A 23,780-nucleotide genomic window follows, 5' to 3' on the forward strand; every position below is an offset into this window, starting at 1 on the left:
CTGGTGGGCTTTGGTGAGCTTGAACCATTGGAGATCTGGAACCAGAGCTTTAGTAATAGTTGAAGGTGAGGAGATGAATGGGAAGCGAGAGATTAAGTAAACATCTGCATGAACGGTAAGACCTTCCAGTCTCTGTCCTCACTGTGGCTCCCTGAAAGCTGATAGAAGACTGGTCGATTCCACTCTGGACCCAGGAGCCAAGAGCTTCATCCAGGTCTCCCGTATGGGTGGCAGGGCTCACACACTTGGGCCATCTGCTGCTGCTTTTCTCAGGCCGTTAGCAGAGAGCAGGACTGAAGTGGGACGTCAGGGACACCAGCCAGCGCCCAGATGGGATGCTGGCGTTGCAGGTGGCGGCTTTGCCTGCTACACCACAGTGCTGGCCCTGGTCAAAGTTTGTATTTTAAAAAGGAAAGTAGATTCTGTAACTCTTTTAATTCTATTGTCTTAAAAAAAATTAGGATGTTGCTCTGAGTATGTAAAACTAACTGCTGGGGCAGAGGTTTATCCCAGGTGTAAAGATGCCCAATTCCCTGGGGCTGGCACTATGGTGCAGCAGGTTAACGCCCTGGCCTGAAGTGCTGGCATCCCATATGGGCCAGTTCAAGACCTGGCTGCTCCACTTCCAATCCAGCTCTCTGCTGTGGCCTGGGAAAACAGTAGAAGATGGCTCAGGTCCTTGGGCCCCTGCACCTGGGTGGGAGACCCAGAAGAAGCTCCTGGCTCCTGGCTTCGGATCGGTTCAGCTCCAGCCGTTGTAGCCAATTGGGGAATGAACCAGCAGATGGAAGACCTCCCCGCCGCCTCTCTACCTCTCCTATCTCTGTGTAACTCTGACCTTCAAATAAATAAATAAATAAATCTTAAAAAAAAAAAAAAAAAGAAAAAAAAAAGAACCCACTTCCTTGGCTTGGAGCTACCACTGTGGCACAGCCAGTGAGAGCTAGGGCCTACAGTGCTGACATTCCATATGGGTGCCAGTTCGTGTCCCTGCTCCACTTCTTATCCAGCTCCCTGCTAATGCGCTTGGAAAAATAGAGGATGACCCAAGTCATTGGGCCCCTGCACCCACATGGGAGCCCTGGAAGAAGCTCCTGGCTCCTGGCTTTGGCCTCATCCAGCCCTGGGTGCTGTGGCCATTTAGGGAGTAAACCAGCAGATGGAAGCTCTCTCTCTTTCTATTTCTGCCTTTCAAATAAATAAGTATATCTTAAGAAAAAAATCAGCTTTTGTAAATAAATAGAAATGCTAGGTGAAAACTGCCAAACCTTTAAGAAACAATTCTGGCAAGAGTTAAATTGTTCAAGAATTGAACAAAATGGAAAAGTTCTACATTCTTATTGAAAGGAACATAAACTGATATCAAAGTCCAGCCGAAATGATGCTAAAACAAAAAGTATAGGGGCAGGCATTTGGTGCAGCAATTAGGTCACTTCTCGGGACCTGCATCCCGGTTCCCAGAGGCCACTCAGCTTCTGATCCAACATTCCCGCTACTATACACCAAGGGAACCAGCAGGTGATGGGTCAAGTACTTGGGTCCCTGCCGCCCACATGGGAGACCTGAATGGAGTTATAGGCTCATGGCTTCTGCCTGGTCCAGCACTGGGTATTGCAGGCATTTGGGGAGTGAATCAGGAGATGGAAGCTCTCTATCCCTCTGTCTCTCTGCCTTTCAAATAAAATGGAAGAAAAACATCTTTAAAAATTAAAAAAGGAAAATGATATACTATTATGAATACTGAAACAAAAAATACCCTTAAGAAAATTAGAATCCAGTGACATATTAAGAGAATATTTCCTGACAAAGTAGTTTACTCTAGGAACTCCAATATGGTTCAATATTTAAAACTTCAGTACAATTAATCAGATTAATAAGCCTATATGAAAAACCATGTAGTTATCTCCACACTCCAAATGCATATTATCAAAATTCACCATTTTGATAGAATATTACAAAAGTGGGCATGAAGGATACTTTATCAACATGGTCAATGATGGGTATCTCAGATAAAAATCCATTATCATGCCTAGATCAGAGAGCACTCAAGGGAGCTAAAGTCACAGGAAGCATTTCTGTTGCCACCGTCAGTTTACTCTGCACTAAAGAACCTGAACAAATGACAAGCAGAACTTCCTGTATGTCTGTGAGAAGCTTCAAAAGCACAACTATCGTCCTCAATTTGGTGTGACCAAAATAAAATATCAAGTGGGTTTACTTTTTTTCTCAGGGAAAAAAAAGGATCCTATAGTAGGAACACCTTGACAAAACAAGGAGCTTCAGAGAGAACTGCCTTAATGAGTCACAACACTAACAGTGTGTCAGAGGTGCATGAAGACACCCGACCGCAGGAAAAGATGCTGAAGTCCAAGAACAAACTCAATGCACGCAGACCTTCAGTGTAACATAAGGAGGTGTTCTCAAATCAGTGGAGGAGGACAGTGCAATAAGAGCTGGAATAAATAGGAATAGGAAAGCTCTACTGAGCAGTCCAGAGCACGGAAAAGTTCAATTCACTTGATAGCAGTAACAATGAAGACCTGCGTGACAAACTAAAAAGTACAGACACAAACACAAGTAACAAAACAAGAAAAAATATATGCAACTCATATAGAAAGAGCTAAACGTTTTCAAAATTCATATAAAAATTCCAAGAACCCAGAAGAAAACAACAGGCATCTTTTTCTGTGTCCCAGAAAAGCAAATAGAAACAACATTATGAGGGCATAAGCTACAGCTTGTTTCTTGTATCCTCTTGCCTGGCATATAGTAGAGACTCAATTAATGTTTATTGGATGAATGTCCTAACAGATGCCTTTTATACTCAGTCAGAAACACAAATTAATCATTGATAGCAACCTGGACAAAGAGGTAATCCGACTTATATTCCTAAAATTAGTTGACAGAGGAAGCTAAGTTATTTCTAGATGTTTCAACTGGAGGCAGGGCAAGAGAGGGTAACTTGCACAGCGTGAATGAATAACTTTAATAAACTCACACGAATGTCCTGTTGATGAAAGGAAATCCAGTATAGGAAATAACAAATTTAGCACTGTAATCTTCAAAATCAAAGGACAACAATACGCATAATTAGGAATAAGATAAAGGTTTATGCATTACAGACTTAAGGATAAATTAAATACACAGTGAAAAGCAAGTTGAATTTACCTTCCACCATGTTACCATCCTTCTGAAAAATTCTCTCTTCACACCACTGACAGTGGATCAGGTACTGGATCTTCTTGGCTGCCGCATCTGCGGAGGTTGGCCCCCTCAAAACTCTCACGACCACCAACACAAAGTGCTCAAGTGCCACTGCAAACAGGACTTCGACGCCTTTGTTGCATCGGGCTGCCGCTCTATAAAAAAGTTTTAAAGTTATATTGGGGCTTATCATGTTCCTTTGTTTGGCTTATTCTGACAATACCAACCTGGACAGTAAATTATGGAACTCAAAGTTACAGGAGCTCAAGGAAGACTCAGTTCTTTGTACTGGTGCTTTTAAATGATCATTACTATAACTTTTACGCAAACTGAGACACAGGGAAGAAAGGATGCTTAGCAGGATCTTCGGCCCCTGGATCTTTGCTGTTTAACACACTCTCTCAACAGGAACACAATTTCTGGTTTTCAGTGCTGTCATCACCACCTTCTTCCTTCTTTGTTTTTCTATGTAAATTGTGTTCCAAACAATTCATATTTACTGAGTACTGGCTATATATAAGATATTATACTAGTGAAATCAGATAGTCAAAATCCTTTCCCCAGGCATTGTACAGACTTTGTGGCATGAGTTTTAGCAGACACAGCACTTCTGTACTTAGCTTCTCCTGTGGTGATACACTGAATTTAGTTTCTATATGTTAATTTGAATGTGCTGTTATGGACATCGTAAGTATGTGCAGCAGGTTCTTGGCACATACAAACTGAACATCAGAGTTTTCAGTTAATTAGGAATAATCCTGAGGTCTATTTACTGGAACTGGAACTTTAAGCAAAATGCTGGAAACGAGTGTTAGGGCTAATGAGTGAGCTAGCTGATGACCATGCACCAGCTGCACTCTCGATGTCCATTTATATTTTAATATGTAATTCTTTTAGTATAATGTCCTATATGAAATACATGCTCAAAAAGTCTTCCTTTTTTCAACTTTTAAAAAATCCTGATAAGAAACAGAACTTCTTGTTTTGAACGAGCATACCACAGAGTCAAATTTATAAGCCATCAATTTGTTCAAATTATATAAGGAAGATGAACTACATATTAAACAAATGACTGGTTCTAATTATAAAAACAATTTTTGCTCTTCTTTTTCATATTACTATCCTTTATCTATCCTATGTTGTAGAAATAAACTGATTTTAAATTAACTTTCATTTTTTTCTTTTTACTCCCTCAATGATTTTAATATCTGGAGAGCAAACAGCATTTCAGGCATAAGCTTTTAAAAAACATTCTAACTGAACGCACACTGAAAACGAATCAGGATTATAGAAATGAAAACTAAGATGTATGTTTCATGCGTGTTTTGAAAACTGAGAAAAGCACTTCCTTTCCTGTCGTGTGCCCACACACAGGTGCACAACTGGCAGTGTGGTACCTGGCCACTGCAGCCACAACTACTCTGGCAGCCAGCTCCTTGTAGTACTCTGTCCGGACGATGTTACAGCCATAGTGCCGTCGCGCAACGTGCTGTGCCTTGGCATACAAAGAACTGATGTCAGTAGAGGTCACTGACACTATGCCAAGGTTTCTTACATTTCTGAATGCGGAATCCAGATAGTTCACAGATGTTCCAAAAGGGTCTAGGTGTCTAAAATTAGAAACAATAGAGACATATTTAAACTCATATCAATAATCAAAACCATACCATTGTAATTATTTCTAATGATAAAATTCCATGAATTCAACAGTACTTTGCAAATCTATTGTAAGTGAGTAATTATGATTTTAACACTGAATTGTAAGGGCCGGCGCTGTAGCGCAGCGGGTTAATGCTCTGGCCTCAAGTGCAGGCATCCCATATGGGCACTGGTTCGAGACCCAGCTGCTCCACTTCCTGTCCAGCTCTCTGCAATGGCCTGGGAAAGCAGTAGAAGATGGCCCAAGTCCTTGGACCCCTGCACCATGTGGGAGACCCGGAGGAAGCTCCTGGCTCCTGGCTTCGGATTGGTGCAGCTCTGGCTGTTGCAACCAACTGGGGAGTGAACCATCGGATGGAAGACTGCTCTCTCTCTCTCTGCCTCTCCTCTCTCTGTGTAACTCTGACTTTCAAGTAAAATAAATAAATCTTTAAAAAAAAAAACAACATTGAATTGTCAACTTTGTTTTTATTTGAAAGGCAGAGAGAACGCGGGAGAAACAGAATCCTGCCATTCCGCTGGTTCACCTCTTGAATGCCTGCCCATAGTCAGGGCTGAACAAGGGGTCAGGAACTCCCACTTGGGTGGCAGGGACCCAGCTGCATGAGCCATCCCTTGCTGCCTCTCAGAGGTGCATTAGCAGAAAGCTGGACTTGCAAGTGGAGTGGGAACTGAACCAGGCACTGTGATATGACATAAGGGTATCCCAAGCAGTGTCTTAAATGCTGTGCTAAACACCTGCCCCTGTAATTCTGTTTGTAAAGTAACAAAATGATCACATGGCACACCAGACATGTAAACATAAATCAGGCTTAGAGGCAAAGTATCATGCCCAAGCATTTTATTCCAAATGCTACAAATTTTTCTCACTACATACCTTAGCCAGAATAAAAAAACTATATTAGTTTAATGAACAACAAACTATCTTAATTTTTAATTACCCCCCCCCCCCGCCCCAGAATTCCAGTTCAGTTTAGAAACTGACTTAGGAAATCTTTTTCACTTACATGAAATCAAAAGACCTCAAATGCATCAGTACGTTGGCATCCATCTTGGTGACCGTAATGTTACCGAGGTTTTCCTCTCCTTCAGGAAGACCCTCTCTCTCTTCCTCTTCCTCACTGTGCCCCTTCACTCTCAATTTGTTTAGATGGCAGTTCTCCTGAATCAGTGTCGCAGAGTTTTCATTCAAGTCGTTAATTGTGACTTTGATTGCGTTTCCAAGATGTTTTGCCCATTGCAATCCCATTATCCCTTAGGAGAAAGGGAGAGAAAGGTGAGTTTTTAAACTGTAACAATCTTTAAAAATCCAGTATAATAGTAAAAAAAGTTTATAAATGGTAAAATTTATAAATTGTAAAACTGCTTCAAAATTTAACATTTTCATAACTCTCTTAAAAATTTATTTGAAAGGCAGAGAAACATACAGGGAGAGCAACAGAAAGATGCAGAGACAGAGAGAGAGATCTTCCATCTGCTTACTCAACACATTTATGTAACAGCTGAGGCTGGCCCAGGCTGCAGCCAGAAGCTGGTCATTCAGTAGAGGTTTCCCATGTGGTAACATTAGAAAAATGAGAGTATCTACTACGTTCACAGCACTTACATACCGTGTATTGTCCTAATTACTTCACATGTATTAATTTGCTTAAAACTGCACAATAAGGTAAGCACTTGGGTCCCTTCTCCCCCTTGACAACCGAGCAGAGTGAGGCACAATTTGCTGTGGTCCCCAACTGCCACGTGAGGAAGCCGGGCTTGGACACGGCAGCTCAGCTCCCCAGGCCCTGCTGGCCGCAGCCGTGCCCGAGGAGACGCCTCGGGGAGCTCACTGCTGCTCGATTCCCGGCTACAAGCTTCTCAGCACGCACTCCACAAATTCATGCAGACAGACTTGAGCTGGTGCAAGCAGCTTCTTAGAGATTCTCAATCGTTTCCATTATCTTTTCTCTACTGGTAGCTCCACTCGGAAGTGTTCTCAACCTTTAAAATTTCCTTCACTCCACTGCTTCAAGGCTAGGTCACTACAAACTATCAGAGCACAAAAATGACAGATACCAGGTGCTTTGTGACTGCAGTAAACTAGTATTCTTAAAAAAAAAAATTCCTATCTCAATGTAACGAAACTCTCAATTGATAAAAAAGTGACAGAAACATGCTATATGAGCCATGGCAACACAACCAGCAAAAATCTAAGTGGTGGGAAGGCACAGGTCAAAAGATTGGTACATCAACATGACACACAGACACACACACACACGAACTGATTAAAGAGAGATTTACAAAAACAAAAAACAAAACCAAACCCACGTAAAATTTCTAAGTAAAGATACTGTATACGTCTTATACATAAAACAGGGTTCCAAAAGAGCTTCCAGCTTACCAGTGGCTCCAAAGGCATCTAGACAGTCCAGTGGTTTTCGTTCCTCAGCCAAAGCAGCTAATGTGCAGAATACTAGCTGCCTACAAAATAGTAATAATCTGAAATAACTTTATTATATCATTGTAGATTTTATTTCAGAACAATAAGAACTGAGGTTCCTAGTTACTATATATATTTTTGAAAGAAAAATCTAATAATATTCTCAATGTAACAGTATAATTACTGAAAATTTATGAAATTAAACTATGAATCTAATTGGTTCTAGTAGTTAAGCATTTATTTATTTATAAACAAAGTATGTCTGCAAAAGTACCAGCCTGTTGAGTAATTATAAAAAGTTAGGCCTATTTTATTCCGATAAAGAAAATGGCTTGGTAGGAAAAAAAAAAAAAGGAAACAATCATTCTGAAAAAAATGTTCAAGTAGATAATTTCATTCTGCATCTAGTTTTAAACTTCAATATATTTGGACATAAAGGTGAAAAGAAAGTATATTTATGGTGATATGAATGCAATGCTCCCATAACCCTATCTTCAATTTATCTTACCGATTTAGTTTCATTTTGGGATTAAAGTAGGAATCTGTTTTCTGAGGTATAGAATAGTTAGGAAAAACTTGTACATCCGTGTCTGCCTCTTTCAAAATTTCATTAGATGGTTTAGTAGAAGAAGCTAAGATGGGAGGAAAAAAAAGATTTACAGGGATATACAAAATACTTCTAAACTTCTAAGATAATAAACATTTTGTAAAATATATTACTTTGTGTTAATGCAAACAGTTGGGCAGATGTAAAAAGACAAAACCAAACCAAAAAGTTGATTTACTCAGTGATGTCTCTGGAAAACAGCACCACCCAGTTAAGTATTGAAAGAAAGCAAGCTTATTAACTTAAAGTCTTACTGCCGACCACATCAATGCATCTGTATGATGCTTAACAACATCACCTCAAGATAACACAAAATCCTGAAACACCCTCAAGATTCATCAAATTCTGTTTGTCTGTAGGGGCGGGCTGCCAGGGTGGTGCTGTCAGCAAATGAGCACCTCCACGAGGCTGCACTCTGTTAGCCAGCTTGGCTGAGAGACGCTAGCTAGTGTTTCCCAAACATGCTGGACTTCAGAACACAATCTCATAACTATGATTTTTAAATCGCAAATTACATTTAAATGGCTATAAAGTAATGCAAAAATGATTTTACATATACATTCGATTAGAATCATTCACCTATAAACTCAAATGAAATATTGATGTGTATATAAATGCACATGGTTTTAAATATTCAATAAATGATATATATAATGTGTAGGGAAGAAGAACTGAGATTCTTTATGTTTCAATTTCTTGATAACATTGTTATCAGAATGTTAACTAAATGACAATCATATTTCTCTTTCTACAATGCCAAATAATAGTAAATTTTCCTAGAATGGTGTTATATATTCTTTTATTGCCTGCAAAAGGCATGTCACATATCTGACATATCAGATCAAACAAGGATCTGTGGGAAAATTAAACTTTACAGAAAATTATTTCAGTAACTGTATTTGAAGTTTTATTTTTTATTTATTTGAAAGGCAGAGTTACAGAGAGAGGGAAAGAAAGGGAGAGGGATTCAAAGACCAATCTTCCATCTGTTGGTTCACTTCTCAAATGGCTGCAATGGCTGGAGCTGTGCCAGACCAAAGGCAATAGCCTGGAGCTCCATCTGGGTCTCCCTCGTGGGTGCAGGGACCCAAGCACTTGGGCCATTTTCTACTGCTTTCCCAGGTGCATTAGCAGGGAGCTGGATCAGAAGTGGAACAGCCGGGTCTCAAACCGGTGCCCATATGGGATGCTGGCTTGACCCACTAAGCCAAAATGCCAGCCTCAATGACCGTTCTTTTTGTATTTCTTTATTTTTTTAAATGCTTTATTTATTTATTTACTTTATTTTAAAGGCAGAGTCACAGAGTGGGAGAGACAGAGAGAGAGAGAGAGAGATCTTCTATCTGCTGGTTCACTCCCCAGATGGTTGGAACAGTCAGCGCTGGGCCAGGCCAAAGCCAGGAGCCAGGAACTCCATTCAGGTCTCTCACATGGATGGCAGGGGCCCAAACCTGCTGCTTTCTATATGGGCGCTGGTTTGAGACCTGGCTGCTCCTCTTCCAATCCAGCTCTCTGCTATGGCCTGGGAAAGCAGTAGAAGATGGCCCAAGTCCTTGGGCCCCTGCACCCACATGGGAGACCTGAAAGTAGCTCCTGACTCCTATCAGCACAGTTCCGGCAGTTGTGGCCAATTGGGGAGTGAACCATCACATGGAAGACCTCTCTCTCTCTCTGTCTCTCCTCTCTCTGTGTAGCTCTGACTTTCAAATAAATAAATAAATCTTTAAAAAAAAGAATAACTGAAGCACTGTTTAAGGATCTATTATTAACACATTAATGAAATTATTCAGCTTACCAGCAATATATCTGGACTTCGTCTCTCCTTTATTCACATGGCGCCTAACATGTCCTAGCATATCAGTTCTCCGGGTGATTGTTGCTGAACAAATGATACAATGATAATGGGCGCCCATCTTACTGGATATCTATCAAACAGAGTAGTTAATTTAAGTAAGTTACTATAACAAGGAGATAGAGGTTTAAGGTTGCAGATTTCAGTATGTTAGTGTGTCTAGGATTTAATGTCATACAAAATAATAATTTTGTCATATGACTTTGAAAGAATCTTAACATCCTTATCTATATGTATATATGTCTTTTAATTTTTCCAACAGGCCACAAGTTTAATTTCCTAATTTTTTCTCAATCATTCTAATTAGCAAATAATTCTATGCACTTTCTGTAAGCTGTACTGATAAATGCCAAATGTTCATAGTGGTGCCTGGTAAACTTTCTTTTTTTTTTTTTTTTTTTTTGACAGGCAGAGTGGACAGTGAGAGAGACAGAGAGAAAGGTCTTCCTTTGCCGTTGGTTCACCCTCCAATGGCCGCCGCGGCCGGCGCGCTGCGGCCGGCGCACTGCGCTGACCCGATGGCAGGAGCCAGGAGCCAGGTGCTTCTCCTGGTCTCCCATGGGGTGCAGGGCCCAAGCACCTGGGCCATCCTCCACTGCACTCCCTGGCCACAGCAGAGGGCTGGCCTGGAAGAGGGCAACCGGGACAGAATCCGGCGCCCCGACCGGGACTAGAACCCGGTGTGCCGGCGCCGCTAGGCGGAGGATTAGCCTAGTGAGCCGCGGCGCCGGCCAGTGCCTGGTAAACTTTCAACACTTGGATCTCCAAGAAAATGCCCAGATTTTTCATATTTGCATATTTCTCTGCCATAAATATTCTAGCATGGCCAAATTCAAACTACCAATGTGACATCACTATGAATCTGGGAAGGGCTGTGCACTGTCACACTGTTTTAGAGCCTTGCCATGATGTAGATACAATAGATGAAAAGCTACATAGATGACAGGTAAAGACAGCAAAACAACCAGGTGTCAGGAGTTTTAAGTATTTAAAATATTAAGTTAGTATGTATTCACATCAGTGTTACTAAAAAAAACAATATAGTTTGTGCAGTGTGTCCTCAGGCCAAATCACTGTAACAGTAAAAACACATATTTTTAAGAGCTAGTAAGATTTCAGCGTTTCTTGATTCTGTCAAAATGAAAAGACAAGAGAAAGATGAATGTGACACTGAGACATACTAAGATATTTAATAAATCATAGAAAGTGAACTTCTTATTCCATGATCAAAATTTACTTTAAAAGAAAAAAAATTACCCTCTATTTAAATTCTCCATTCAAAAATTAGTAAATGGGTTAATGTTAATGTTGAACACAAAAGCAATTTATCTGAAACTAAAAAACCATATAATGAGAGGTCCAATGCAGCAATCCCTTTTTTCCCATATATTCCATATTTTTCCTATTATGATAATCTGAAAGGACTCACAGAATTTTAAAGTAAACCACATTGCCGAATATGCACATTTTACCTTTAAAGCAAGTGAAAACTACAGTTTCTTTAAAGAGGAATAAATTCAAAATTAACAAGTCTAATATCTAGTCACCTGTTCTCCAACAATGTTTGGTTTCACAGGCAGACAAGGTAAGTGACAGATGCACATCCTGTGACCTAAGAAAAAGAATATTACTGTTCATTAAATGTTCAATTATCACAACAAAGTTTTTTCAAATATTTATTATATTTATTTGAAAGATTTAGAGAGACAGGTCTTCCATCCACTGGTTCACTCTCTAAATGGCTGAAATGGCCAGAATTGAACTGATCTGAAGCCAGGAGCTTCTTGTGGGTCTCCCATGTGGATGCAGGGGCCTAAGCACTTGGTTCATCTTCTGCTTTTCCAAGCCAAAGCAGAGAGCTAGATGGGAAGTGGAGCAGCCAGGACTTGAACTGGCGCCCATATGGGAGGCCAGTGCTGCAGGCTGGGGCTTTAACACACTGTGCCATTGCTCCGGTCCCCAAATTTTATCTGACTTTATAGTAATTGTGACTGTTCTTTTTATAGTATCAAAATCACTTCAATGAGTTTGCTTTAGCCTATACACTATGTTTATCAAAAACAGGGAATCAGGCTCGAACTCTGACTCCGCCCTCTGTCTTGTCTTGGGCTAGTCATTCGGCTTCCTCGGGATCAGTGCGATGACGCAGCACCTGGCATCCCGATCGCCTTGCCTCACGCTGCACCTGCCCATTTCGCAGCTCCCTCTCCATCTGTGGTATGGCACTGTCTTGGTTCTCTGCCCACTCTCGCTCCTGTTCTTTACAGATTCTCCTTCTCTCCTCCCTAAAATGTAGATGCCCCTCAGGGTTGGCTGGTTACTTGACTTCTTCTCATTGCCTTAGTGACTTTAATTCCTTTCCGGATTCCAGTCATCTCTCCTTTCATGTTCTGTCCTTCCACTCTATGAGTCCTCGTTAGGTTCATCCGCCCAGATTCCGTCATTTTTGTCACAACTGTAATTGGTGTATCGTTTCTTCTTTACATTACCATATATTCTATCATGTTTCTGAACATTCTTACTTTTTTAGGCCATCAGCAGAAAATGAGATGTAATTTTCTCTTTTCTAATATTCCTACCAATTATTTCATTTTCTGGTTTTACTATACTTACTGTACTTTCAAAAATACATGTAAGAGGCCATCATTGTGGCTTAGTGGATAAAGTCACTGCCTGCAGTGCCAGCATCCCAGGTGGGCACCAGTATGAGTCCAGGCTGCTCTACTTCCAAAACAGCTCCCTGCTGATGCACCTGGGAAAGCAGAGGAAGATGGCCCACGTACTTGGGCCCTTGCCATCCACATGGAAGACCCAGAAAAGCTCCTGGCTCTTGGCTTCGGCCTGGCCCATCTCTGATTCACTCTTGGGGAATGAACCACAGGATGGAAAATCTGTTTTTCCCTCTTTCTCTCCCTCTCTCCATAACTCTGCCTTTCAAATAAATAAATCTTAAAAAAAAATGTAAAATAGTAGTTGTTCTACTGCAAAAGTGTAACTTATGAAAAATGTTTTCAGTATGCAACATGGATTCCCAGGACACAACAGAGCACCCAGTATCGATCAGATGCTTAACAAGTTTGCTGAACTAAACTCTTGTGTCACATACATCTTTGCCTACAGAGTGGCATTGTTTTTTATTACAACCACTAAAAGTGAGGGTATTAAATTTATTTTATATTTAAGGGTATTTCAGATTAGGAGTTATTTAAAAATTTTTGTTTATGTTCACAATGAAATGCTAGAAGTGGTGCTATGTCACGGACCAGCCAACACCTGTGAAGCAGTCACGGGCGCTGAAGGAGTCGTAAGACACACAAAGCAGAGAGAGGCAAAGCAGGGGTCAGGGATGCTGCACATGGCACGGGAGAGCCCAAATGCCTCCTGCTCTCCGTTTTTATTCACTACAATGGTTTAATCATTAACATCATCTAAATACAGATACAATAGCATGGAAACTCAACAAATAGTTTGAAACTCCCTAAATCTATCAGAACAAAGCAAGGCTTCAACCAAACTATTTATCTTCCTCATCCCATGAGCTCAGAGCTGCTAGGTCTTATTCATTAACTATTCATAACAAACACTAACAATAATAGGAAAACTCAGCAAACACCACAAAGCTCTTTAATGTGATCAGTAGAACCAGGAACAGAATGAAACAAAGAATAAGGTAACCCTAATCAATTTTTTATAAAGATTTTATTTATTTGAGAGGTAGAGTTACAGACAGTGAGAGGGAGAGACAGAGAGAGAGAGAGAGGTCTTCCATCTGCTGGTTCACTCCCCAGATGGCTGCAATGGCCAGAGCTGCGCCAATCTGAAGCCAGGAGCTTCTTCTGGGTTTCGCATGTGGGTGCAGGAGCCCAAGCACTTGGGCCATCTTCTACTGCCTTCCCAGGCCATAGCAGGGAGATGGATTGGAAGTGGAGCAGCCAGGACTAGAACCAGCATCCATATGGGATGCTGGCGCCACAGGAGAAGGATTAACCTTCACCAAGGCACTGGCCCCACCCTAATCAATTTATTTTGTCAAGCATCTGAGGTGGGGAGCACCTTGTCCCTGGATGAACAGGTCACGGATTCCACTTACATCATTTATTGGGGAACAAGGAAAATCAGGTGCCATTGCACCAAATTTATCCCCCCCATCCTTCCGTGTCCTACTGGGAAAGGTGAAGCCCAGGGCAGCCTGGCACCATCTGGATGCTTCAAACCTATTCCTGCTTTAGCATCTATACTTCGGCCGGTGCCGTGGCTCACTAGGCTAATCCTCTGCCTTGCGGCGCCGGCACACCGGGTTCCAGTCCCGGTCGGGGCGCTGGATTCTGCCCCGGTTGCCCCTCTTCCACGTCAGCTCTCTGCTGTGGCCAGGGAGTGCAGTGGAGGATGGCCCAAGTGCTAGGACACTGCACCCCATGGGAGACCAGGAGAAGCACCTGGCTCCTGCCATCGGATCAGTGCGGTGCCCCGGCGGCCATTGGAGGGTGAACCAACGGCAAAGGAACACCTTTCTCTCTGTCTCTCTCTCTCACTGTCCACTCTGCCTGTCAAAAAATAAAAAAAAATACATTAAAAAAAAAAAAAGAATCCATACTTCTATACTACGCTATGTAATAGTGACTAGCCCCAACAGTAATAAACACTCAATTTCACAGACATCACTTTTGGAAGCACAAAAATACCCACCTTCAAATTCAACTGAGACTTTCCAGTGTAAATTCTGCAGATGGCGACGAAGCTTATGGCTATTGCAAGCCCTGAATTTTTCCTTAGGGCACAACGGACAAGCCTGTTTGTTTCCTTAAAGAGAAATAAAGAACCGACTAACTACTGGATTCAGCTATACAAGAGTTGTAAAGGGGCTCCTCTGTGCTCACTCCCACTTCTCAGATACAGCTTTTCTTAACTCTAGGGAGAAGCCATCATCCCCAACCCAGGAGACAGTGACAGTACCAAAGCAGCTCTTGAGCAGTGACCTTTACCCCAGAACTCTCCTATCTCTGCTTAACTGAGGCCTCTGCTGCCACTGAGAACAGGGAGGCTGCCTGCCACGGAGAGCAGTACTCTGCTTTGACTAGGGGAAAGGACAGGACAGGAGCTGGGCAGAGCACCGGAAGTGCTGCGGGATTCCTCTGGCACCCTGCACCGACAGACGGGCAACGTGGAGTGCGAAAGACAGAGGGAGGAAGGCGGGATAGACGTGATTCAGCATAGTTGCTGGTCTGCCCGTGGAGGCGTGGTTAGAATCACTGTACTCTCCTAATGATTTATCGATACATTCCTGAAAACATTGTGGCTCATCAACATAGAAGGCTTTACTTAGTTAGAAATGTAATACATCTAAAATAAAAATTCTGATATATGGCATACAAATGAAGTAAGACCCTGAATTCAGGTTTAAAGCAATAAAATATATAGAAATAATAAATAACATTTTCAATCTAACAAATATCTTTCACCTAGAGCAAGATGTAAGTATTCATACAAATATTGTATGTGTACTGCCTACTTCAAAAAGCCATGAGGTGACCTTGGCGGTGGAAACAAAGCGCTTCAGGACAGCAGAGCAGAGGCGGCACCTGGAGGTGTTAACACTTTCATGGAGCTCTCGTGCCATTCCGAACCTGCCTGCCCTGGAATTTCTTTCACAGGACAGAATACTGACCTCTCTGTGTAAGCTATCCTTTTCTAGCTACTCCTAACAAAATGCAGTTCCTAACTTACAGAGTACACAGCACCTAGACATCGAGAAGACTGGCATTTTTCCTTGCAGTTGTAAAGTAACTTGCTCCAGCAGCACCTTTGCATATAGGAGGTTAGCAATTTCCTGAGTAAAAAATTCCAAAGATGTAGAAATACCTGCATCAAGATTATCGGAGTTCAATGAGCTGGCAGATTCAAGATCCCCTTCAGCTCTGAAAGCTAATTTCTCTAGGTCAGCAAGCTGTCTCTGAATGGAGATATGTCTTTCTGAAAGGAAATTTGAATTGTTAGAAATCTGTGTTTATGAATTTGTACTCTAGTCCCGTTTTTACTTGGTCAGGTTACATAGAAATCTATACTTTTGTTTCCTTATGAGGTTCCTAGGACCTGGATGGGGAATACTGTCACAATTAAGTTCATAAAATGACAAGTGTGCTTCAGAAGGCAAAAAGGTTGGGGAAAAACCTCCAATATGTAACTTCACATCTCAAAGTTTACCCAATTAGTCATCGTAATTCTATAAAAGTTTCCACTTTGTAAAAGATCCTGAAGAAATATAAGCTATGCTCGCTGTCTTCAAAGACTTTCAGAGAGAGTAATATGAGATTGATGAGATTATGGGGGAGAGTGACATGGTCATTTCTGACTACAACACAAGGCAGGATGAAACGAGTGCCCCAGGCAGAGGTATTACGACGCAGGCCCGTGGAGGAAGCTGCCGTCACTGGAGAAGTGGCGCTTGTCTGAGACGTGGGGTATGCACAGAATTTCAGGAAGCAGAGATTTGGTAACTGGCCTCAAAAACTGAAGTAACTTCATGAACAAAGGCCTGCGGTATAAGACGTACAGCCACACTCTTACCTGACGCTGGCTAGAATGTTGTATGTTTAGGGGGTGCAATGAGTAGAAAAACGATGCAGTTAAAAACGTGATACAGATCACAGAAGGCATGAATTCTATGCCATTAGTCTGGATTTCATTCTGCAGGCAGCGGCAGGTCTTGGACGGTTTCTGAGGGAGTGAATGATTGCTCTCCGTGCCTTTCAGGAGGTGACAGAGTAGTAACGGAAAGGTACAGGAGGGGAGAATATTAAAGGAAGCAACGCGGATGTGAAACACAGGGTAAAGGGTAAAACTAAAGATGATTGTAAGATTCGGAGTTTATGTGATTGGGAATGATGGTTCCATTACCAAAGGAGAGGAGATCCTTTTGGCAGAAAGGTAGAGGAAAAGAAAATGAAATCTAGTTTTTGGTACGGTAGGTCTGATGTGCCAGTGGGTGGACTGTTCAGGTAACAACGTCCGCAGGCAGCAGCGGGTTTGTTTCTGGGGCTCAGAGGGCTTCTGGATGCACAAATCCTAAATACACGTTAGATAAAACTACAAGAGTGAGCAAGAAAGCCTGAGGAAAAACATTGTTAAAAAGAGAAAAGTCATGGCCCATTCCTCCTTAGTTATGACCTATTTCAAACAACTAATCTAAATTTAATTTTAAAATGTAACTTATGTATTTTCAATTCTTGTGCATTTCACATTTCTCAATCATTATTTGCATTTTCAAGTTTCTCAGATAGTATGCATTCTTTGAATTAAGTACTCATAAATTCAGGAATATCTGAATAAGTCTTTCCAAAGTATGTTTAACATATTTTTGACTGGGGTGAAGGATTCATTCCTGGATGTTGCTGAACCCACTGCTGATTAATATAAACATACAAAATTAGGAAGTGAGGTATGGAAGGATTTAGGCATTTGTTAGGAGATGCTGCGTAAAAAAATCAAAGTAGATTCAGAAAGAACAAATGGTAACATCAAGACGATGCAGGCCGGCGCCACGGCTCACTAGGCTAATCCTCCGCCTTGTGGCGCCGGCACACCGGGTTCTAGTCCCGGTCGGGGCGCCGGATTCTGTCCCGGTTGCCCCTCTTCCAGGCCAGCCCTCTGCTGTGGCCAGGGAGTGCAGTGGAGGATGGCCCAAGTCCTTGGGCCCTGCACCCCATGGGAGACCAGGAGAAGCACCTGGCTCCTGCCATCGGATCAGCGCGCCAGCCGCGGCGGCCATTGGAGGGTGAACCAATGGCAAAAGGAAGACCTTTCTCTCTGTCTCTCTCACTGTCCACTCTGCCTGTCAAAAAAAAAAAAAAAAAATAGTGGGACTTTAAAAAAAAAAAAAAAAAAAAAAAAAAAAAGACGATGCAGAAGCCAAGGGAGAAGAGCCTGTCAGGGTGAAGACTCCAGGCTGAGTGACAGCCAGCGGACAGCCCAGCAGAGCCTCCAGGCTGAGTGACAGAGAGCGGACAGCCCAGAGACTCCAGGCTGAGTGACAGCAGACAGCCCAGAGACTCCAGGCTGAGTGACAGACAGCGGACAGCCCAGCAGAGCCGCCAGGCTGAGTAACAGACAGCAGACAGCCCAGAGACTCCAGGCTGAGTGACAGACAGCGGACAGCCCAGCAGAGCCTCCAGGCTGAGTGACAGCCAGCGGACAGCCCAGAGACTCCAGGCTGAGTGACAGACAGCGGACAGCCCAGCAGAGCCTCCAGGCTGAGTGACAGCCAGCGGACAGCCCAGACAGAGACCTGGGCTCATGGTGGCTTGGGCCTGGCCCAGCCCTGGCCATTGCAACTGTTTTGGGGAGAGAATCAGCAGATGAAGGCAGACCTCTCTCTCTCTCTTATTCTCCCCTTCAAATAAATAAATTAATTAAAATAAATCCATAATTTTCACCTTATTTTTAAATGAGCAGAAGTAACAACATTATTGGTTAAACTTCTTGTAAGAGGAGCGTTCAGATGACTTACAATGAGTTATCATTTCTATAAATGGGCATTTTCCCACCTCTTGATAAAAAATTTTAATTGTTAAGTCAGACAGTAATATTCTGGAAATGAACCCATGTGTACAAACCAACCTATCTGATTTGTACTATTAGAACTTGGAACTTGCATAGTTCAAAGATCTGTGAATATGAAACAAGATCTATAGCACTACATAAATAGAAATTTATGGAAATTATTCTAACTACTAAATAGTACAAAATAAGAGAAAGGAGACTTAAAAAATGGAAAACTTGGTGATGTTTCTTTCAACATCTGTTGAAAAATTCATGATATGCCCATAAATATCTCTGCAATTACTTTCTAGTTCAAGAGAGTAGATATCAGAAAAATCTGTATTCAAATCACTCAACCCGCTCTTTGTAACACACTAATAGTGCAGAAGTCAACAGGCAAACCTCGTGTTAAATCAGACGAATGCAGGATGCTAGGAGGTTCTTTTACAACTTCTTCTTTTACTTTTTCAACTTTCAGTTCTACTTCAGATAGGCCATCTTCATCTCTCCTAGTTATGACTGACTTCAAAGGACTAACTAGACCATCTAAAAATAATTTTAAAAATGTGATTAACATGTGTTTTAGTTCTTACATGTTGTTACTTTTCCTCAATCATTACATATTCGTACCAGTAACGCATTTCCTGGTTTCTCAAACAGCACACATTCTTCACTTTACGTATTTGTATTTTTCCAAATTCCCTAAAGCTGTGGAGCCACTTTTGGTTGATGTCGAGATGCCATCTGGAGGCGACACGGAGGTGGCAACACCTTCCCACCTCCCACCCATGCGGTGGTGGGTGAAGACCCAGCCGGCCTTCCCGAGGCTGACTCGGTCTCGTCTGCCATCAGCCCCACCCTTAAACCTCCCGAAACCACTGACAGGCTTTCTGAAAACTGCGAAGTAATGCCAAGGAACTTTTTAACCATCCAAGCGCCTTACAGACCTCAAACTCAGAACTCGCATCGAAGCAGGCAAGACGATGAATTCCTTTAAGCTATTTTAAATTCTAGCCTAGAAAACGCATAAGGCCGATTGACGGATCGCCACAGCACCTGAAGAACTTCCTTAGGTCTTCCGTGACCCATTCGTGCGCAGCTGCTCCGCGGGTGCCCAGGCCAGCGGCACGCGTGGACTTGCACACCCCTGCGTGGCCTTGCGGGCGCCGCCGGACACACGTGGGCCCCTGGGGTCGCCGTCGCCTTCTCACGCCCCGAGCCCGGAACCCAAGCGGCATTCGCGTGCGCGCAGCCATGCAGAGGGCGGCCGCCTCTTCCCGCATGACCGCTCAGCCCCAAATCCTGAGCGCGCCGCTCCAGAAAATGAAATTCGGGGTCCGGACGTCGGCAGCCGGGCGCCCCCGGACCGGGCACGCCCGCGCGCTGGAGGGGCGCTGTCGGTCTGCGTGCAAACTGCTATTTTTGCTTCATAACAAGACACCCCGACCCCAGCGGGGCGCAGCCGCCCGCCGCCTCAGGCTCCCCTCCAGCTGCGGCGCCCCGCGCCCCGCACGGCCGCTCCCGCGGCTGGCCCGGCGTCTCCCCGCGCCGCGCCCGGCGAGAGCACCGCGCGAGGCCGAGGGCCCGGGCCTCCCGCACTTACTGCTTCCAGCCTCCGCCGGGGCCGAGGCTTGGGCCGGGCCCGCGGCCGGGGTCGGGTCCGCGTCTGCAGCCGGCACGCGGGCCGCCTCCGGCAGGGGTCGCGGCTCCTCCTCCGCCATGTTCGCCGTCACCGCCTCCGAGCCAGGCCCGCCCGGGCCCGCGGGGCTCGGGAGCTGACGCGAACGCCACCCGGCCGGCGCCTCGCACGCAGGGCAGGCCCCGGGACAGACGCGCGGGAGCGGCCGGGCGCCGACGGCCGGGCCCCCTGCGCGCCCCTGCTCGCTGCGCCGCCCGTCAGCAGCAACGCGCGGCGCCCGGCGGCGGCGCGGCCCGAGCCCCGGACTACACTTCCCGGCGGCCCCTGCGGCCTCGGCGGGCTTCCGGGCTCGGGCCTGGGGTGGCCGCGGCCGGCGCGGCGGCGCAGGTGAGGCCGGCGCGGCGCCGGGCGTCTCGGGTGGGCAGGGGCGTCCCCAGGGGAGAGCGAGGGTCGCGGGTGGCGAGCGGCCGGCGGCGGGGCGTCCCCGGAGGGCGAGGAGTGGGGTCCCGGGAGGGGGGCGAAGAACGGGAGTGGGAGTGGGGGTCGCGGGCGGCGCAGGTGGGCAGCGGCCGGCGGGCGTCCCCGGCAGGGGTGGGGAGTGGGGGTCGCGGGCGGCGCAGGTGGGCAGCGGCCGGCGGGCGTCCCCGGCAGGGGCCTGGCCTGTCCGGAGCCCCGGCCCCACCGTGCACCCCGCGGGCCGCCGGCGCTGCGGACCCGGGAGCCCCGGAGCCCCGACCGGCGACCCCGGGCGTCCGCTGCCGGGCCGGGCTGCGGAAGGGGCGGCTCGCGCCCCGCCTGGGTGAGGGTCGGGTCGGGTCGGGTCGGCCCGGGAGTGGCTGGGCAGCCGGCTCTGCGGGTCTGCGTCCCGGGGCCCCAGCGCTCTTCTGGCTGTTGCTTTTGCTTCAGCCTGCGTGGGGACTGCGTCCTGTCCTGCGGATTGTTAGCCAAGGCTCTTGGGTGTCCCCCCGCTGCCCGCTCCCCGGCCCTCTGGGCGCAGCCTGAGCCTCGGCGTTCCCTTCTCCTGACCCCGCTGGGCGTCCAGTGTGGCGGCTGGGGGAAGTTCTTTGCCTGGCCAGCTTGGGACTGGGCCCGGCGCCGTGGACAGCGGCAGGACGGGCGCGGGCAGCGCAGTGAACGCCCAGTTCCCTTTCCTAAGAAAAGCCTGGCTTTTCCACCTGCGTCTTGCCTGCGTGTTTCAGAACCCAGGGAGAGAGGCCCTGCGGCGTTTCAAAGTGGCCCCGGGAGTCAGCCGCCGCCTCCCCTCCCGGGAGTTGTGTCGGGGCTGCGCCTTTAACCTCTCCCGGCTCCTGGACGCAGCTGCTGCTGGTGAAGGCTTGTGCGCCCTTGTTGAGGGCTGCTCGGCTTCCAGGGGTTGCTTACTCCCGTGCCTCGGCTTGGGTTCTGGTCACTGACAGCAGGCCTCCGGTCTTGGCCGTGCGGCCTTCTCGCTGGCTGCTTGAGCGTCCTCTTGCCCTGGCGCTGGATTCCCTGGGATGACCAATCCAGGGAGGAGCAAGGCGGGATAAGCCCCAGTGTCCTGTGGGACTCCTGCCCGTGCCTCCCACCCTGCGGCAGGGTCCTGCGGGGTCACATGGTGCTGATCACTGTGGCGGGCACCCTAGGAGAGTGGGGAGCCACAGAGGAAGTCCTCCTTGTTTATTAAAGATTTGTTTTATTTATTTGAAAGATTTGCACAGAGAGAGACATACAAAGGGAGGTCTTCCATCTGCTGGTTCACTCCCCAAATGGCTGCAGTGGCTGGAGCCGAGCCGATTCGATCCGAAGCCAGGAGCCAGGAGCTTCTTCTGGGTCTCCCACTGGGTTGCAGGGGTCCAAGGACGTGGGCCATCCTCTTTCCCAGGTGCATTAACAGGGAGCTGGATTGGAAGTGGAGCAGCTGGGACTCGAACTGGCGCCCATATAGGATGCTGGTGCTGCAGGCCAGGGCTTTAACCCGCTACACCACAGCGTCGGCCACCCTTGTTTATTTTGATTTGTGTGCAATCAGTATAAATTTTATACTAAGCTGACTATAAAACATTTGTCATAATAAGCATATAGGTGTTTTTTTTTCCTGGACAGTCTGAATTTTTCAGTGTGTCCTGTGGATAAGAAGTTAGTATTATTTTATGTTCAGAGCAATTACAACAGACCAGCATGGATCAGGTTAAGTTGTAAAAGATGACATTAGGAAGTTATTTGCGGAGCCACCGCCTGCAGTGCCAGCATCCCATATGGGCCCCAGTTTGTGTCCTAGTTGCTCCACTTCGATCCAGCTCTCTGCTATGGCCTGGGAGAGCAGTAGAAGATGGTCCAAGTCCTTGGGCCCCTGCGCCCGTGTGGGAGACCTGGAAGAAGCTCCTGGCTTTGGATCGGCTCAGTTCAGGCTGTTGCAGTCATCTGGGGAGTAAGCCAGAGAATGGAAGACCTATCTCTGCTTCTACCTCTCTGTAACTCTGCCTTTCAGATAAATAAATATTTAGAAGAAAGTAACTTTTTTTTAAATAGTGCCTTTCCTGGAAGTTCCTATATTTTATTGTGACTTTTCCACCCATAGAATGGAATCCTTGGGCCGAGAGAGGAAAAAGATTACTAGTGTAGTCTGGAAGCTCAAACGTGAATTCAACTGTTACTGTGAACAAGCCGAAATTTCTGGGTGATTTAGGGTCTGTTCTTAGAAATGTGTGTTGAATATTTATTTAATTCTTGTTATTAAGTTTTCTGTTAACTGTTCGCATTTTCTTTTTCTTTGTGCTCTTCAGTATTCTAAAAGTTTGATGCAGTATAATTGGTCATTCTTTTATGGAACTTTGCCTACTGTGATCATGATTGGAGTTGCTTGGTTTCCAGCGTTTGTTTTGTTCATAGTCTTTATGTATCTACCAGTCAGGTACCCTCCTTTGGGCTCTCCTTTTAGATCCCTTTAGTGTCTTCCTGCCCCAGCAGACCTGATAACGTTCTCAATTTCTGGTCTCTGTGTGCCAGCACAGGATGCTGTGGGGGTACACGAACCTGAGACTGTTTATGACCATATGGTGTGGCTGTGTTTATCTTACTGCTTTTTTTGTTTGTTTTGTCAGCTAACAGTATTGACTTGATCCACAGTAAGGCTGGAAAAGTTAGACTGCAGATTGGACAGAGGAATTTCAGTGGGCAACAGATGGAAGGGACTTAGAATGAAAGAGTCAATATTCTGAGGAAGAATTCAGTCAATGGGCATTGAAATATATATTTATTTTTTAATTTGAGAAAGTAAGAGCTCCTTATCTGCTGCCTGAGCCCCCAGATGCCTGCAGTGGGCTGGGCTGCGGCTGAAGCTGCTGGCAGGGACTCAGCCCAGGTCTTCTCCAGGGTGGCAGGAACCCAGCTACTCCGGGCGCCACTGCTGCTTCCTGAGGTCTTCCGGAGCACAGCCGGGCGTCTAAGCCGGGTACTCGGAAGCGGGCGTGCACGTCTGAACCCGCGGCACAGCTGCCAGGCCAGAGCAGTTGTCGGGAGCCCACTGCACTTGGACTCAGTGTGTTCTAGCAGAAAGACCACCACATAGACAAGTTATTGTTTAGACCCACCCATTGTTTCGTTTGAGTCCTCTGGGTAGATTATGTCTGTTTTACATATGGAGAAACTAGGGCTATCAAAATGTGCACTTTATCCAGCATCTTAGTAAGTCACAGGGCGTATCAGGAAGAACAAGCTCTTATGAGTAATTGGCCTTGAGGTGTAGGTGGGGCGAAACAGAGCAGTCCTGCAGGCAGTTAGAGTGAGGATCTGATGCATCCTCAGAAGTCAGGCCTAAGGCATGGTTTTGAGAGCCCTTCCTGAAAAGGTGACAGGTAAAGCTGAGGGAGGAGAAGGAATTATT

The 23,780-nt window shown here is 45.6% G+C and overlaps 2 protein-coding genes across 11 annotated transcripts in view; one reads left to right on the top strand and one right to left on the bottom strand.

Annotated features, from left to right (window-relative positions):
• Window positions 1-21,410, bottom strand: part of TRMT1L (tRNA methyltransferase 1 like) — a 50,244-nt gene extending 28,834 nt beyond the window's left edge. For 3 of the 6 annotated variants that reach the window (XM_051821040.2, XM_051821039.2, XM_070055042.1), the window contains exons 1-11: window positions 19,883-20,016; window positions 18,682-18,825; window positions 15,604-15,714; window positions 14,431-14,544; window positions 11,292-11,356; window positions 9,688-9,817; window positions 7,794-7,917; window positions 7,247-7,326; window positions 5,871-6,117; window positions 4,602-4,814; window positions 3,169-3,359 (exon numbers count right to left, since the gene is read on the bottom strand). In XM_051821040.2, coding sequence (XP_051677000.2) covers window positions 3,169-3,359; window positions 4,602-4,814; window positions 5,871-6,117; window positions 7,247-7,326; window positions 7,794-7,917; window positions 9,688-9,817; window positions 11,292-11,356; window positions 14,431-14,544; window positions 15,604-15,714; window positions 18,682-18,825; window positions 19,883-20,000 — 1,537 coding nt within the window. In that variant the 5' untranslated portion in view covers window positions 20,001-20,016. Of the gene's footprint in view, window positions 1-3,168; window positions 3,360-4,601; window positions 4,815-5,870; window positions 6,118-7,246; window positions 7,327-7,793; window positions 7,918-9,687; window positions 9,818-11,291; window positions 11,357-14,430; window positions 14,545-15,603; window positions 15,715-18,681; window positions 18,826-19,226; window positions 19,459-19,882; window positions 20,017-21,298 lie in introns of those variants that run through there. The other 3 variants (XM_070055044.1, XM_051821043.2, XM_070055043.1) reach the window with 3 other exon arrangements.
• Window positions 20,183-23,780, top strand: part of SWT1 (SWT1 RNA endoribonuclease homolog) — a 76,726-nt gene continuing 73,128 nt past the window's right edge. For 2 of the 5 annotated variants that reach the window (XM_070055040.1, XM_070055041.1), the window contains exon 1: window positions 20,183-20,305. The gene's annotated coding sequence lies outside the window, so the exon portion shown is untranslated. Of the gene's footprint in view, window positions 20,306-22,716; window positions 22,809-22,901; window positions 22,921-23,780 lie in introns of those variants that run through there. The other 3 variants (XM_051821030.2, XM_051821038.2, XM_051821029.2) reach the window with 3 other exon arrangements.

The sequence above is a fragment of the Oryctolagus cuniculus genome, chromosome 13 (assembly GCF_964237555.1).
Source record: "Oryctolagus cuniculus chromosome 13, mOryCun1.1, whole genome shotgun sequence".
NCBI lineage: Eukaryota > Metazoa > Chordata > Mammalia > Lagomorpha > Leporidae > Oryctolagus > Oryctolagus cuniculus.